The 18,172-nt window shown below is 39.2% G+C and overlaps 1 protein-coding gene across 1 annotated transcript in view; it reads left to right on the top strand.

Annotated features, from left to right (window-relative positions):
- PDE4B (phosphodiesterase 4B) overlaps nucleotides 1–18,172 on the top strand; it is a 687,840-nt gene that overhangs the window by 127,845 nt on the left and 541,823 nt on the right. The window contains exons 2-3 of the mRNA XM_056122176.1: nucleotides 5,797–5,909; nucleotides 10,815–11,053. Coding sequence (XP_055978151.1) covers nucleotides 5,868–5,909; nucleotides 10,815–11,053 — 281 coding nt within the window. The 5' untranslated portion in view covers nucleotides 5,797–5,867. The remainder of the gene's footprint in view (nucleotides 1–5,796; nucleotides 5,910–10,814; nucleotides 11,054–18,172) is intronic.

Below are 18,172 nucleotides of genomic sequence, written 5' to 3'. Positions count from 1 at the left end.
GAGGGCCTTTACCTTACCTTTACCTATTTAATTTAGTTTTATTTATTTAATTTTATTTAATTTTATTTAATTTCCCATTTATTTAATTACCATTTTCTTTTTGCTGGAGCGATAGCACAGCAGTAGGGCGTTTGCCTTACAAGCGGCCAACATGGCCGACCCGAGTTCGATTCCTCCGCCCCTCTCGGAGAGCCCGGCAAGCTACCGAGAGTATTCGATATGCCGGACACAGTAACAACAAAGTCTCCAATGGAGACGTTACTGGGCCCGCTCGAGCAAATCGATGATCAACGGGAGGGCCTTTACCTTTACCTTTTTATTTAATTACCATGGATTACAAAATTGCTCATTATATTTTTTACAGGCATTCAATATTCCAATACCAATCCCATCACCAGTGTGATGTTCTCTCCACCCTTGCCCTTGGGAGGTGGTTTTTCTAATGCCCCCAAAGACTTCCCCCTTATCAAGCACAAAATAATTTATTTAATATTGCTTGTTACAACTAATTAGCTAATTAAGTAATTATCAAAAAATTTTACCCAGTAAAAGAAAATTGGTGAAAATTATTACATCTCACTATGGGGTCATTAAGTCCTTGTCTGAAGGTTTACTAAGCAGTTCTTGCTAGTTAAGCCTTTTGTGTTAATGTATTTGTTTATTGAGCTTAGTTGGTTTCTATATTACTTCTTCATCTAAGAAGTGTGCTCCTACTGTGTTGTCAGTACTACAGAATTTGGAAGAGTTGCACACTCTTGGAGTGTGCTCCAAAAACTCCAGTATACTTAACTGGGCCATGGGTTTACATGGCACTGTTTGTGGTATGTGGGTGCAGCTTCTGGAGCTTCCAAAAGTAGCAGGGAACAAGATAACATTTGTATCTTTATTAATCATGATGGTAAACTTATCCATCTGCTTCATTTTATGCCTTGATGGGTTAGGCAGAATACTGCATGAATTTACTAACTACAAATGCATTCCCCTAACAGATATTGACACATAACTTTTTTATTAGTGACCCAAGACTTAGGTCTTAGCTGTCCACCCCGACTCTGAGAAGCCTCCAGAGTTCTCAGCCTGAAGACTGGTGTATCTTGAATTTTCAGCAGTTTGGTGTCTCTGCTGGAGCGATAGCATAGTGGTAGGGCGTTTGCCTTGCATGCAGCCAATATGGCCGATCCAAGATCGATTCCTCTGCCCCTCTCGGAGAGCCCGGCAAGCTACCTAGAGTATCTCGCCCGCACGGCAGAGCCTGGAAAGCTACCCGTGTTATATTTGATATGCCAAACACAGTAACAACAAAGTCTCCAATGGAGACGTTACTGGGCCCACTCGAGCAAATCGATGAACAACGGGAGGACAGTGACAGTGACATTGGTGTCTCTGCAGAGTTTAGCTGTGAGGCAGTGGAGTTGGGCTGGTGGCTGGTTGCTGGTGACAGCTGTGGGCTTCGCAGGCACGGGGACTCAACCAAAATCTCTCCTGAAGACTAGTGTACCCGTGAATTTTTGTGGCTTGTTGATCTTATCTGAGATTTAATCATGAGTCTGTAAAGCTGGGCCAATGGATGAACCCATTTGTCTAAGAGATTATGCTTCATTTCTTCATAGAAAACTTGATCTTTGTTCCTGAGATTACTACTCCAGTCATGTTTCGTTCTATTTTTAAGCAAATTTCTGACAAGTAAATTGAACATAGAATTAAAGAATAAATTTTGCCTAGAGATTTTTTTCTTACAAATCTAGCCAGTGATGTTATTTATTAGAAATTGCCTTGCTTTTCTCATTTTCTTCACAAGATCACCTTTATACAATTTCCTGTTCTTTCTTTGCTCAGTACCCAATAGGGCTAGTATCAGTGTTGCTAGGGACTGAACCCAGTGCCTTACATATACTAAGGCATGCGCTCTACCCCTTCAGGTACATCCATGTATTTCTTGATCCTTGAAACTGACTATAAGTAACAATGTATCTGACTGCAAATAACATTTGTGTCTGACTTCAAATAACATTTGTGTCATGATGATAACCTTATCTACTAGATTTTGTGATTTTGTACCTTGATGGGTTAAAATACTGCACAAATTTATACAGATTCAGTCGACATGCTCCTAACGGATATTGAAGAGACCACATAATTTATTTGCTACCCATGCCCCAACTTAGGTACTAGCCTGTCACTATTCCTGTTTCTTTATTCACAGTAATTATTTATCATCGGCAGTCTCCTGCCTCCGCGCCTGACTGTCCTCGCCGCCGGGGCCCCTTGGAGGGGAGTGGGTTGAGCTTTCCTCCCCGCCCCGACCAGGGCTCCAGCAGCCAAAGACCTCCAGGACCAGCCACCGCCATGCTGAGACCACTCTCCGCACACATGAAGGTACTGGCAGAGGGACAAAGTCACGCGGGTTCCGGGGCCGAGATCTCCAAGCCTACTCGGATTTGGGCCGAGCATCCTCCACCCAGATCCTCCAAATTCCAGTAGGCGGGGGTCACACCCACCAACTGGCCCCCTGGTGCCGTGTAATCCCATCAGCAGCCAAGACTCAGAGACTATAAAAACCAGCTCCCGGAACCGCGTGGCCGCGCTATTATGACATCTTATTATCTCATTCCTACTTTGGACAAACTGGCAGGCTACCAGATGTAGCCTGCCCACAGGGCAGAGTCTGGCAAACTCCCCTTGGCGTACCCAATATGCCAAATACCAGTAACAATGATGGGTCTCATCCTCCTAAAGAGCCTTGAATATAATCTCAGGGCTAGGATGAAGGAGACGTTACTGGGGCCTGCTCGAGGCAATCGACAATTAACAGGATGATTTGTGATTGTGATTTATCATCACTTCATAAAAGTAGCTCCTTGTATATTTGGTACAAAAGTTTTTCAGAAATAAAATAATTAAAAATAAATGAATATGTGCATTTTTTGTTTGTTGCCAATAGTATCTAAATATATATTTTTGTATTTTTAATGAATTTTTGGCTGTTAAAACAACATCATTTTGTAATGAATCTTCACTAATTTTCAATGTTTGTAGTTTTAAGAAAATTAGAATTGTTGGTGATGTCTCAATTTATGTCCTGTGAGAGAGAGAGACTGAATTTTTCAATCTTGTTTTTCTTAATTTTTTAAAAAAAAATTAGAAGTAACAACTCTGTTTCAGGTTTTTTGCCTTATAGTGTATTCAAGACTGAATATGCCCCTGATAAAAGATGTCTTTTATTTGTCTAGTTCTGTGAGGTTTCCAGCTGCCTTTGAATAGAAAATTTAAATTTTTCCCATTTGTGTTTGGCCAGTGTTAGAACTCAGGAATGCAGTGGTCTCTTCCTGTATTTTGAGGAAATTCCTTTCCTTGGTGTTGAAGCAAACACCTGAAAACCTGTGGGTTCATTTCCTAGAACACTGAGAAAGGTGAAATTTCTCCCTCCCCCGGCCCACTCTTATCCATTCTGTCAGTCTGACTGCCAACTCCTGCATAATATAGGCAAATTATGTGTTAGAAATTCAACCCTGGTTTCCTGGGTGATGGTACAATGCCACTACTTAGTATTCCTAGTCACATAGCTACAATTCCATCACGCTCTTAATCTATATATATCTTCAAATTCGAGAAGAAGCAGACTTCTCAAACCAGGCCTGAAATAAGAGTTTAAATGTACAGTGTGGAAACACAGAAGCTTCTTTAACTCAGCAATGAGGAGACAGGATATTTGTTAGTCCAGGATCTGAAGCAACTGCCAGATGGACTAATGCTTCTTGGATTTGATGGTTTCTCTAGTATTTTTTTTCTAGTTTCACTGTATCACTGTCTTCCTGTTATTCATTGATTGCCTCAAGCAGGCCCCAGTAACGTCTCCTTCGTACTAGCCCTGAGATTTTAAAAAGTGCCAGATTCGAGGCTCTTTCAGGGTCAGGAGAATGAGACCCGTCATTTGTACTGGTTTTTGGCATATTGAATATGCCACGGGGAGTTTGCCAGACTCTGCCGTGGGGGCAGGATACTTTTGGTAGCCTGCCAGGTTCTCCAGAGTAAGAACTAGATGATAAGATGTCGCTGGCTGCAAATGTGGCCGCGTGCTTCCAGAAGCAGTGTTTTATAGTCTCTGCGTCTTGGCTGTTGATGGGATTACACAGCGCCAGGGCAGTTGGTGGGTGTAACACCTACATACTGGAAGATGGGGGATCTGGGTGGAGGAAGGAAGCCCCAGTCACAATCTGAGCAGGCTTGGAGATCTACAGCCCGGGTCCCACACTCCTGGATTCCTTGGCCAGTTCCTTCATGCGTGAGGCTCATCCAAACATGTGGAGAGTGGTCTTAAGCATGGCTGTGGCTGGAACCAGAGGTCTTCAACTGCTGGGGCTCTGCTCGGGGTGGAAAGGGAAACTCAACCCACCCTCCTCTAAGGGGCCCCGATGAGGACAGCCAGGCACCTAGGCAGGAGACTCTGTACTGTTCTCTTCCGGGCACAGGGTTTTATCGTCTCTGTGTCTTGGCCATTGATGGGATTACACAGCACCGGGGGCAGTTGGTGGGTGTAATGCCTACATACTGGAAGATGGGGGATCTGGGTGGAGGAAGGAGGCCCCAGTCCCAATCTGAGCAGGCTTGGAGATCTACGCCCCGGGTTCCACACACCTGGGTTCCTCTGCCGGTTCCTTCATGTGTGAGGCCCGTCCAAACGTGTGGAGAGTGGTTTTAAGCATGGCTGTGGCTGGAACCAGAGGTCTTCAGCTGCTGGGACTCTGCTCGGGGTGGAAAGGGAAACTCAACCCACCCTCCTCTAAGGGGCCCTGATGAGGACAGCCAGGTATGGAGGCAGGACACTCTGTGCTGTTCTCTTCCGGGAGCAGGATTTTATAGTCTCTGCAGTTTGGCCATTGATGGGATTACACAGCGCTGGGGACAGTTGGTGGGTGTAACGCCTACATACTGGAAGATGAGGAATCTGGGTGGAGGAGCCCCAGTCCCAATTCTAGCAGGCTTGGAGATCTATGCCCTGGGTCCCGCACATCTGGGTTTCTCGGCCGGTTCCTTCACGCATGGGTCTCGTCCAAACGTGTGGAGAGTGGTCTTAAGCATGGGTGTGGCTGGAACCAGAGGTCTTTAGCTGCCAGGGCTCTGCTTGGGTGGGGAGGGAAACTCAACCTACCCTCCTCCAAGGAGGCCCCAGTGAGGACAGCTAGGCATGGAGGCAGGAGAATCTGCAAATTTAGTTTAGTTCTGCAAATTTGGTATTCATCCTGGTCTTCGTTACTCTGTTTTGACAGTAGTCCCAACAGGTCATCGTCCTTAAACTTTAAGTCTCCTGCATTAGCTGTGTTACGTTGGTCACATTATTTATTTGTTTTTTTTTTGTTTGTTTATTTATTTATTAGGTTTTGGAGCCATACTCAGTGATGCTCAGGGGTTACTCCTGGCTCTACACACAGTTAGCAAGGCAAATGCTCTACCTGCTGTACTATTGGTCAGACCTCCCAATTATTTTCCTAATCCTCGGTTCTTTCATTAGAAAAAAAGAAAGGATAGTCTTCTCACATAATGTTATGAGGGCTATCTGGTATACTATTTTTTTTTATCTCCTCCCCAAAAAAGTTTGGCACTGGTGTATTGAATTCTTGTATCTTGTGAACCTTTTTTTTTTTTTAAACACATCAGATTGGTTTGGTAATTTGTGATAGTTACTTACAGTACACATTCCAATGTTAATCTCATGGATGCAGATAATCTACCTAGGTATATTCAATTAAGGATATCAAGCTTTTCTTGTGTTTGTCTCTCCCCCCCGCCCCCCTTTAGGTCTTGAAAATTGCCAGCCAAGCTGCGCTGAATAACCCATATCCTAGGCAGGGATTGTTTTCACTTCTATAATGAAGAAGAGCCGGAGTGTGATGACAGTGACGGCTGATGATGTAAGTTGCTAAAGTTGGAGTTGCCGGATTCCGCCCACTTTTGTCTGCTCTATAAAGAAATCACTCTCTTAGTTCATTCAAAGAGGGGGGTGGGGGCAGTGAATGAGAAGTTATCCAGAAAAGTATTAAGGCCACTAGAGTGGATAATTTCTATTTAGATTTGCACTGTCTAGCATGGTGGCCTCTATCCACGTGGCCTGCTAAGCACTGGTCTGAAGGAAGATGTGCGGTGAGTGTGAAATAGGTTTTGGGTTTTAAGAAGATAGCATATAAATAAAAAAAGAATGGGAAATATTTTACTAAAATTTTTTTATAGATTATAGATGACAATGAGAACATTTAAAACCTACTAGGTGGAGTAAAATATACTGTTGAAATTAATTTTGTATCTGTTTTCTTTCTTAATATGGTTACCAATATGGTTACCAATACATCTAAAGGGGCACATTTAGATTCCACTGGTAGTTTTATATTTTATTTCCACTGGATAGTGATGATTAGAAATTGAAGTTTTTTAATTAAATTTATTTTTTATTAAGACAGTGTGATTTACAATGTTCATAAAATAGTGTTTAAGGCATGCGATGTTCAGAATATCAGATGACAAAAAAAACTTTTTACTTTCAATCTCAATTTTTTAAAATATAGTACAGTAAAGCATTGAATGTTGCAGATAGCATCACATCCTTACAAGAGCAATATTGCAGATGTTACATTTTGCACACCACGCTCTTGCTCTTGAAGTAAGCTTTCACCTGAACATCAAGGATATTTTCATTACATTCTCATTTATTTCAACTTAGCAGATAATATTTTAGTGATTTAAATATTTATTTAATATTAATTTAGCACACATTTTGTGCTAAATGCTAGAAAGATTTAGAGATCAAGCAACAAATAGTAGAGAAGTACATATATCCGTTTGGAAATTATATTTTGAAGGCGAGGAAAGAAATAAATAAATTTTAAATTAACCCGAGCTATGGTAAGGTCTTTGCGGAAAAATGATTTTGTTCAGGGTGGACAGGAATGAAGGATGGTTTGAATAGATTGTGGAAGCTTTTGAAATGACCTCTCAGCAGTGAGGGAGCAGGCCCTCTGATGATTTAGCAGAAGGACATTTTCAGTAAAGGGAGCAGCAGTTGTGAAAATCTTCACAGATTTAGCGAGATGTTAAGTTTTCTCTGGGCATAAACCAGTGAATTGTAGCCATTGCCTTTATCTACTGCACTACACAAATAACTTGAGCAGGACACCTGATACCATGAATGACAAGAATAGAGTGTATTCAGTGGTTTGTATTTGGAAAGCAAGTTCCATAAATAAGAGTTAAATTAAGTGCTGTTCAAGTGCTGAACACAGTTACTTATGCCTAAAGAGATCCCAGGACAGCTGAGAGGGGAGAGAAAATTCGCAGGTTTAAGGCAGATTCCAAAAGGAAAAAAGACTTAAGAGACCACGAGAGGAGGAAGGAAGCAGATTTATGCAGACACAGGCTGGTTATTTATATTATATTGTATTCTGTCACATCCTGTCATACTATAACCGAAAACAAAATGGCCATATCTGTATTCCAGCTATAGTTCTGCATTCCAATCACAAAAGTCAAGCAATTTCTTCAAAGTGAAACCAGTCAGTGAGAGTGAGAGCAATACTAATTCATCTCTAGGTGAACTATTGTAAGGGATGTTGGTTGACTACGAGAAAATCACCTTTCTTTGTTTTTGTTTTTGGCCCATAATAGTGATGTTCAGGGATTACTCCTGGCTCTGCACTTAGAAATCACTCCTGGTGAGACTTGGGGGGATTATATGGGATGCTGAGAATTGAACCTGGGTTGGTCAAATGCAAGGCAAGCAAGCACCTTCCCCACCTCACTATCATTGCTTTATCTCTATTACCTTTATAAAAAAAGACAAAATTACTCTCTTTATTATCCCATGGCATTTAATCCTGATAAGGATTTGAGGTGTCACTTGATTCCCCAAATTTATTTCTGATATCTGAGGATTCGAAAACTTTGGCCCAAACTGAATTGGCATCTAAGTAGACTAAAAATGTAGAAATGCCTATACCTGTTTTCTCACTGTGAACTCTAAGGGGAGGAATTTGAAAAAAAAAATTATACCCCTAAAAACAGTAATGACAAAAGCTGGACAATTAACATAGACACTAACTTGTCATTTTGGTATATTTCAGGGTCCATTTTTAACAGTAGTTTGGGGAAATGGGAATGGAACCAGAATTAGTTCCTTCCACATCCTCGTTGCTTCTCTAGCAAACTTCCCCCACCTCAGCGTAAATTTTCCCTCTGGCATTTCCTTTGTGATAACCTTTTGGAGTTATATTGGCAAAAACACAGATTTTTTTCCCAAAGGATTATCTAAAACATGAGGATTAATTGAAGATGGTTTATTTCCCTTAGGGTTATAAAGACATAGAAAATTTGGGGCAGTATGAAACATTAGAACATTTGTGACTTTCAGCAGTAGTAGTGAAATTAAGCTTCATTTCCTCTTATCTTTGATGAGTAGAGACAGTCTAAATCATGTTGGTTAAAATTGGGAAATGAACACAAGATCACAAATGCAATCACTGAGAAGCGACCGAATTAGATTTTGCCTTTGTGGATGCAATTTTGGGGGAGCAACTGCATATATTTTGCACATGAATTAGAGTTTGAGGTAATTAAGAGTAACTGCACAGGTGAATGAGTGTTTCTTGAATGTTTCTTAATGTTTTCTATATTTAGTTTAATATCTGTAACAGAAGCATTTTGTTCTTATGTGGAAATGCCTTTTCACATTGACTGAAATAAGGTCATTTAAAACAAGTTATTTTAAGTCAAAGAATGATTTTTATATCTGTAAATTCAGTGTGGTAGGTGTGGCTGTTATCTTTCAAATAGCACATACCAAATAAGTACCCCTTGGTTACTCTACTACAATTTCTCTTTGCTGGCAGTAATTCCCTTTTCTTAAAAGAAAAGTATCCACTAAATTTTTTTATGATGCTATGGGAGTGCCTAATGGTTTCACTAAATAATACGCATTTCTATTTTCTTGTGCAAAGTTTCTTGCTTGGGAGGCAAAAAATATAGTAATCATTTTGCTTTCCAGATAACCTCTCCTTTCTTTACATGCCTATTTAAAACTAGATTTATGTTTGCAAGTTCTAGCCTTTAGTTCTTGAATTTATTCAGGAAAAGTCTATGGCATCCTGCCTCCCAAATTGGTCTATATATCTTTGGAGAAAGAAATATATACATTAAGTTTCTCCCTTGACCTTTTTAACTTTTGTAAACACATAGTGGCTAAGTAGGTCCTAGGCCTAAAGTAGATGCCATAGATAACAATTATTCATCAGGAAATCCTATATACCAATTAAAATTCTGGAAAATTCTGTGTTTCTGTTGAATTGCATTTCTACTGAGTTTCAAATAAATGGCATTGCAAAATCCTGTCAACTACATGAAATATGTTTCAGTTCCAATATGTAATGTGGGACCTATGGAAAATTAGCCTTTTTATACCAAGTTATCTCTCAAATTGTGGTCTTATGCAGCTCAAATAAATGTAAATTACTAGAATATGGTATCTGTAAGAATAGTTGGTATGTTTCTTTTGTTGGTATATTCCTTTTAAGCAGCATAGTGTAAATCTTTTATGTAGATGCAACCAATATTTGTTGAATGAACCTAGTTGGACCCTGAAACTTGTTAATTATTTTTAATGTGAATTTAGTAGCGATGGCTAGAGAACTTTTATTCATTTAAACCTTAGGAAGTTTCATCCCAAGTTCTCCTTAATCTAATAAGAAGGATGCATAGGAAGTGATGATGTTTTTAGGGCCACTGGTGACTTCAGGTGACAGAATTTAGAATCTTGGGATTCTTTTGTTCCCTATGAAAAGTGGAGAATGATAGTTATGACCTTTAAACTCCAAGTTACAATTACTGGCCATTTGTAGAGCTCTGATTTTTTTCCACGTTCATGCTGGTGTGAATGTTACACCAGGCAGAGGCTGTTGGGGTACTCATAACAATACCAGGAACCAAAGTCAACGATACAGAGGAATGAAGAAATGTTATTACTGATTAGAGGATGGTGTTTGCATCTTATTACAAGCATTTTATTTATGTCAGTTTTAAGTCATGTATTAAACAAGGATTGGATAAGCATACTATTCTTTTTCTAAGCTCATATGTAATTTGACTTAAAAACAAAAAAGTCCCTTAACCCAGAGAAGACCATTATTTTTTAAAAAGGAACAGGAACAGTACATCAGTCATAGTTATTAGTATCTAACTGTGCTAAACACATGTTTTTGCTTTAAAAAACTAAACAAGAAATGATACTTCAGCTAATATACTCCCTTGTTGCAGAATGATAGCTTAGATCTTCCAAACTGTGATTTCAGTGGTGTTTTCACTTCAGTGATTATAAAGAAAAAGAAAAATATTTTAAGAAAGAAGAAAATAGGCCTTAAATCCATTTTACAACTATTAAATATTAGCTTCTGTCCTATTTTTTGGTGTGGGGGTTTGACACCTGGTGATGCTCAGGATTTACTCCTTTCTCTGCACACAGGAATTATACCTTGTAGTGCTTAGGGGACCATCTGGGATACCAGGGATAAAACTTATTTTGGCTGTGTGCAAGTCAAATGCTGTACCAGCTGTCCTGTTGTTCCAATCCTACAATTGATATGTTATATGTTTAGCAATTAGCTCATTTCCTCATCTTGGCTTCTGATGTCAATGTTAGATTGTTGATTATGAGACTGTAAGTCAGCCCTATATGGGCATAGCTTGATCATTTAGTTTCTTATTTTATTCCACTGTGCACTATTTTAAAATGTGTGTGTTTCATTTTCTTCTTGTCTTCTTCCCTGTGGTTTTTTCAGAGTGCTAAAGATTATTTTGAATGCAGCTTGAGTAAATCCTATAGCTCTTCCAGCAACACGCTTGGGATCGATCTCTGGAGAGGGAGAAGGTGCTGTTCAGGAAACTTACAGTTGCCACCACTGTCCCAGAGACAGAGCGAGAGGACAAGGAGCCCAGAGGGTGATGGTATCTGCAGACCCACTACGCTGCCTCTGACAACACTGCCCAGCATAGCCATCACCACTGTGAGCCAGGAGTGGTGAGTAGTGAAACATCTATCCCAAAGTTTTATTGTCTATTTAATACACATATGATTTCCTCTTCCAGTGCTAGTATTCTGTGGAATCTCTAAGGTTATTGACAGGCTGAGAATTTGTTTCCCTAATGGGTAGCAGAATGAGATCTTTCGAACATGTATTTGTTTGTTTTTGGATCTCACCCAGCAGTTTCAGAGCATAATCCTGGTGCTCCTGGCAGGGGGGTGGAGGGGAGATGCATATATGGGGTCAAATTAGGGATTGAATCCGGATAAGCCACTTGCAAGTCAAGCACCTTTCCCCCGATATCATCTTTCTGGCTCATCGAACAGTGATATTTTCTACTTAAGTTTGGAAGGGGCCTGTTGAGGAAGACTGAATTGCATTTTTATTGATATCAAGGGAAAGAAAATTTCTGCATTTGATTTTTTTTTTAAAAAGGAACTATTCATTGTGTATCTATATACTTTATTTTAGGAAAGCAAAATCATATCAGGGCATATAAGGGAAGTATATATAAAGTAGTCACTATTATTTTTTCTGCTCTCCATATAATTATTCTCTCTTCTTGTCATCCTACATTATGAATGTTTGTGATTACCTCTTAAATAAAACATTTTATTGTAATTCCAAAAAGAGATGAAAAGTGAACTATGAGAGATTCTTGGACTGTATTGCAAAGTCAATATTTAGTTCAATGTTGAGAATTTAATTAAGTACATATGATCTTATAACTGTGGCTTATATTGTGCCATGATATTGCTTTATGTATGCATTATATATATGGCTGGAGTGATAGCACAGCGGTAGGGCATTTGCCTTGCGCGCAGCCAGCTCAACCGAGCCGGGTTCGATTCCTCTGCCCCTCTCGGAGAGCCTGGCAAGCTACCGAGATTAAATATGAGAGTATTCAATCTGCCAAACACAGTAACAAGAAGTCTCACAATGGAGACATTACTGGGCCCGCTCAAGCAAATTGATGAACAACGGGAGGACAGTGTTTCTAACAGTGTTTCTTCATGCATTATATATATATGTATACATGTATACATACTTGGATTTAGTAATTAGAACTTTTATCTAGCTAATTTAACATATTTTCCAAGAGTGATCTATTGGTGTAAGAGTTTTAATATTAAAATAAATTTTAATATTTTGTTTAAATTATAATAACATGATGCTTTTATGATTTTTTGCTTTATTAGGAAGGACTAAACATATTAAATTGTTGAATACCATCATTCCATTGAAACATTATCACTAAGATCTGTTGTTATTGTTGTTGTTGTGGGGTGGTGGATGCTTCTCAAGCAGTGCTCAGGGCTTCTGGCCTCCACTCCCAGCAGTACTGAGTCAACCGGGTGATTCAATGTCTTTGACCTGAGAATGTGGAACTTTTTGATGCCCTGTGGAGCCAGAGACTTCAACGGCAACCTCAGTGGAGACTGGGAGCCTCCAAGGCCACGCAGGAGATGGTCAAAGACCTCCAAGGGTGTACTTGGTGGTGCAGTGAGGATCAATGTGCCAAGGTTCAAACTCAATTCCAAGCATGTGCCTTGCATATTTTGACCAACTTCCAACCACATTTTCTTTTGCTCCGTGAAGTTGTTCTGTAGCCATTGCTCATTGAATGATGCAGATAATCTTTAACTGGTAGTTGTGAACTATGCTGAGAATTATGTCACAGAGAGTCCAGGTATTATAGTTCTAAGCTTGAGATAGAGAAGAATGTTAATGCCTTCTAGAGACAATGGGTTAATTATTTGGGAAGCATTGACTTGCATCTTTTGTTCATCTGAATTAATGAAAGAAATCAAAGGCAATCGTTAAGAACATAAATTGGCATAATTCTCCCGTACCTCATATTCACTCACATAGCTTGTATGATTAGTCTTGGTTATGCGTATTGCAAAGTTGGGGTTACTTAAGGACAATTGGAAATGGTGGAATTGTTACTCTGGGACAAACATCAATTTTGCTCTGACATTTTGGCTAACTTGTCTACCTCTGTAAACTGAATGTATTCTTGAGCTTAAAATGAGGAGTAACACTCATTTAGTATACTACTGTGAAGATTAAATTAAGATCCCCAACTTTGTATAAAAGCATTTGTCAGACAGTCAACAAATACTATTTTCATTCCTCTTAATAATTATTCAGTGAAACCCTTTGAATATTGGAAGCTATATCTCAAGTATCAGTAGCCTTTTGTTGGATGTTAATAGTTAAAACTGATATGGAGAATTTGGCAGTTATTCATAGAACTTATGTTGTATAGTCAGCTATTACCACACAATAGGAGTTCATTCATAATATGTCTGTTTTACTCCCATTACCTAGATGCTTTGTAAGGTAGGAGAGTATTAGTCACTGAATCAGCTTATTTTAAAATATATGCAACTAAAAGCATTTCTATATGTCCACTAAAATACTTCCTTTGGAAGTTTGCTAATTAAAAACTGATGTATCTGGTGGGGGGTGTGGTGTTGGGACAATATATGCACAAAAGTATCATTAACAATATTGTAAATTGCAGTAGCTCAATAAAGATTGAAGTGAAATTTGGTGTAGTGGCTAGCAGAGGAATCTAAAGAAGGGTTATTGGATTTGAAATGAGAATGTTGGATTAAACTATTATCACTACTATCAACTTGTTGCCAGTTTATAGCAGGAAGGGGTATAGTCCAGGTTGAATGTGAGAAAGAATTATACTTGCCATTTAGACCACTGAGAAAATGAAACTAATTTCATATATAGAACAAGGTTAACAAACATTTCTGTAAAAGGCCATGCTGGTGAATATTTTTTGCTGTGTGGCATTTATAAATTCTGCCGTATAATACACTGCTGTTGTAGTATGAAAATAGTCATAGACAATGAATAAAATCCTTCTGTGATCCAGTGAAATTACATTTATAGGACTAGGCAGCTGACTAGATTTGGATTGCTAGATAGTTTTATGGCCATGTTCTAGGCTAGTGGGGATCTCTGGGACATGATTTCTGCTCTGATATCTGCTTTAACATTTACAACTAGATTGAAACAGGCCTTGAATTCTAGGTAGATGTGCTAAACATATAACTATGGAATTCTTTGTGATAAAGATTGTCTTTAAAGTTAGTGCAAAAACTCGATAATCACTTGAATTCAATAAATAGGAAAATATATAAATTTATTTTTGTTTGGGGAGAGTGATTAATAGAGGTAGCTTATCACTATATGTGAAAGGTCTGGAATATAAGGAATATAGTTGTTTGATTCACCTTGGAGAAAGAAGGAGTTAGAAAATGTCTGAATCCAGTTGGGTGAACTTCTATTCTATTATCTTTTTAAAAAAATTATTATTTTTTAAAAAATATTTATTTATTTATTTATTTTGCTTTTTGGGTCACACCCGGCGATGCTCAGAGGTTACTCCTGGCTCATGCACTCAGGAATCACTCCTGGCAGTGCTCAGGGGACCATACGGGATGCTGGGAATTGAACCTGTGTCGGCCATGTTGGCTGTGTGCAAGGCAAACGCCCTACCCGCTGTGCTATCGCTCCAGCCCCTTAAAAAATTATTAAAAAAAAATTTTTTTTTGGCCACATCCAGTGCTGCTCAGAGATAACTCCTGGCTCTGTACTCGGGAATCACTCCTGGCCAGGCTTGGGGGATCAGATGGGATGTGAGGTATAGAACTTGGCTGCTTGCAAGAGAAGCCCCTCACTGACTGTATTCTCTCTCCAGCCCCTACCCTATCAACTTTGTAATGACTTTCTTCATCTCACAAACCCCTTGATGAACATAATGGTGGTGACAAAACCCACTTTTCTGTTGTGAAGAGAATAAAATAATGAGAGTGAAAATAATACATGTAAAAAGTCACTTGTATTTTGTGTTTATTTACTGCTATTATTTTCACTATACATAAAACTAGCAGCTAGAACTGCTCATTTTTCATTTTGAGGGTTCTGCGGGAACCTTATCATGCAGAACTCTGAGCATCAACTTGGAAATAAGATGAAAAAAGAGACCAAAGATCAAGCAAGTGATACTTTACCATTTTTTAGTATAGTCAGGAAGATTTGGCAATAGTGTCCAAATACTGAGTTACTCAATTCAGTAACTTTATATATTTTTTAAAAAAAAAAAATATATATATATATATATATATATATAGTTGCTGTTGGTTTGATTTTGTTTTGAGGTGTTTTTGTTTTGGGGTCATAGCCAGTTCTGCTCAGGGTTTAATCCTGGCTCTGTGTCAGGGATTAATCCTGGTGAAGCTAGGGGGACCATATGTTGTATTGAGGGATTGAACCCAGGTCAGCCAGGTGCAAGGGAAGTGCCTTATCTGCTTTACTATCTCTCCAGCAACTTGGCTTTGGATTTCTGAAACCTTATCTTATAAAGAGTTTTCCCTTTGTTTATCTCACATGAGGTTCTTTGTACTTCATTTGTATCTTATTATATCTGGAAGTGTTCATTGTCATTATCTCACATGTATTTTCTTTTATAACATTTCTCTACTTAAACTTCTGAATACATATATTTTGGACTTACTTTTAAATGTTCCATTTCTATTAGTTCCTTTAATATTAAAGAAATTAACTTGTCTTTCTGGACTGTTATGCTAAACACTTTTGATGTTGCTTTTGTTTGATAATGTTCTTTTTTTTTTTTTTTTTTTTGCTTTTTGGGTCACACCCGGCGATGCTCAGGGGTTACTCCTGGCTCATGCACTCAGCAATTACTCCTGGCGGTGCTCGGGGGAACATATGGGATGCTGGGAATTGAACCTGGGTCGGCAATGTTGGCTGCGTGCAAGGCAAACGCCCTACCCACTGTGCTATCGCTTCAGCCCCTGATAATGTTCTTTTTAACTCTAAGTTTCTGTTGAATCTATTATATTATTGAGCTTCTCAATTTTGCTTATTCTATATTTTTTGTTTTTGTTTTTTGCTTTTTGGGTCACACCTAGGGGTTACTCCTGGTTCATGCACTCAGGAATTACTCCTGGCCGTGTTCGGGGGGACCATATGGAATGCTGGGAATCGAACCCAGGTCAGGGTGCATGCAAGGCAAATGCCCTACCTGCTGTGCTGTGCTATCACTCCAGTCCCACTTATTCTATTTTTGACCTTCAAGATTCATTTTTATTTATTGTTCAAATTTTAGATAATATGATTACACTTTTCCCTACATGTATTAATTTATTGCTGCATGAGAAATATTTTCAAAATTTAGTATCTTTATGTAACTAATATTTATTATCTCACATTTTTTTGTGCATCAGACTTACCAGTCTAACAGATGGATTTCTCTGACATGATCTCTTATAGGGCTGGAGTGATAGCACAGCGGTAGGGCGTTTGCCTTGCATGCAGCCCATCCTGGTTCGATTCCTCTGCCACTCTTGGAGAGCCTGGCAAGCTACCGAGAGTATCTCGCCCGCACAGCAGAGCCTGGCAAGCTACCCGTGATGTATTCTATATGCCAAACACAGTAACAACAAAGTCTCCAATGGAGATGTTACTGGGCCCGCTCGAGGAAATCGATGAACAATGGGAGGACAGTGACAGTGACAGTGATCTCTTATAAGGTTTCAATCAAGGTGCTAGTCAGTGTTATAATCTTTAAGGTTGGAACTGCTTCCAGACTTAATCATTTGATTTTTTTGTTTTGTTTTGTTTTGCTTTTTGGGTTACACCAAGTGATGCACAGGAGTTACTCCTGGCTCTGCACTCAGGAATTACTCCTGGCGGTGCTGGGGACAATATGGAATGCTGGGAATCGAATCTGGGTTGGCCACGTGCAAGGCAAATGCCCTACCCGCTGTGCTATAGCTCCAGCCCCCTCAATCACTTGATTATTGATTGGTTTAGTCCATGGGGCTTTTGACTAGAAACACAATTCCTTCTCTTGTGGGCCCTATCATATGGCTACCTAAAATCTAGATATTTGCTTTATTTCTAGTGCAAACACATTGAGAGACCAAGAGAGGAGCGGGGAAGAGAGAACTCTAAATTCTTTCATAACTTAGTTCTGGTACTGGCATCTTATAACTCTTAGATATTTTATTTATTTCGGTCTAGCACAGACACAAGAGGAAGACTGTGTAAGGGCATAAAAACAAGGAACTGCTGGTATTAAAAATCACTACTAGATTGCAAATAGCTTCAAGCTTTTAAAAATTCATTTAAACATGGAGAACATTATTTTAAATATAATTTTAGCCTTTTGTTTATTTGACAATCTGAAGTTTTTGTAGATCTTATTTTTATTATCTCTGTGTTTAAAAATATTAAAAGCTTTTATTAAAATATAGTCAATGTAACAACAAAGTCTCACGATGGAGACGTTTACTGGGCCCACTCCAGTCAATGTAAAGAAAATATTCATATAATAAAGGTGCAGTAGCACTGTCCTCCCATTGTTCGTCGATTTGCTTGAGCGGACACCAGTAACATCGCACAACAAATTGTGAGACTTGTTGTTACTGTTTTTGGCATATCGAATACATCATGGGTTGCTTTTCAGGCTTTGCTGTGCAGGCGAGATACTCTTGGTAGCTTGCCGGGCTCTCCAAGTGGGGCGGAGGAATTGAACCCAGGTTGGCCACGTGCAAGGCAAACGCCCTACCACTTTGTTATCGCTCCAGCCCAAAGGTGCAGTATTAGAACATTTTACAGCCACTGAACTCAGCCACATACCTTGAAACCAGTCAAGAAAGTGGACACTCTAGATGTCTTTCTTATGTTATTTTCTAGTCACTGCCTTCTCCGTTATCCTCAAAGTACAGGTTCAGTAGGCATGCATTTTGGGATTCTTTCTCTTAAACCTCATTAACAAAAGTTTTTTTTTAATTTATTCTTTTAATTTTAAAAAAAATTTTTATTAGTGAAACACCATGAGGTACAGTTATAGACTTATAAATTTTTGTGCTTGGGTTTCAGTTATACAATGATCAAGTACCCATCCCTCCACCAATGCCCATCGTCCACCACCACGTGTCCCAGCATCCCTCCCACCCCCCATCCTCCCCATCCCACCCTGCCTCTGTGGCAGGGCATTCCCCCTTGTTCTCTCTCTCTTCTATCTTCTCCATTCTTAATGATAATGCGGGACATTAACAGAA

The sequence above is a fragment of the Sorex fumeus genome, unplaced genomic scaffold (genome assembly GCF_029834395.1).
Source record: "Sorex fumeus unplaced genomic scaffold, SorFum_2.1 ptg000045l, whole genome shotgun sequence".
In the NCBI taxonomy this organism is placed as follows: Eukaryota; Metazoa; Chordata; class Mammalia; order Eulipotyphla; family Soricidae; genus Sorex; species Sorex fumeus.
Note: the sequence above shows the minus strand (reverse complement) of the source record. Positions and strands in the feature narration are given on the sequence as shown.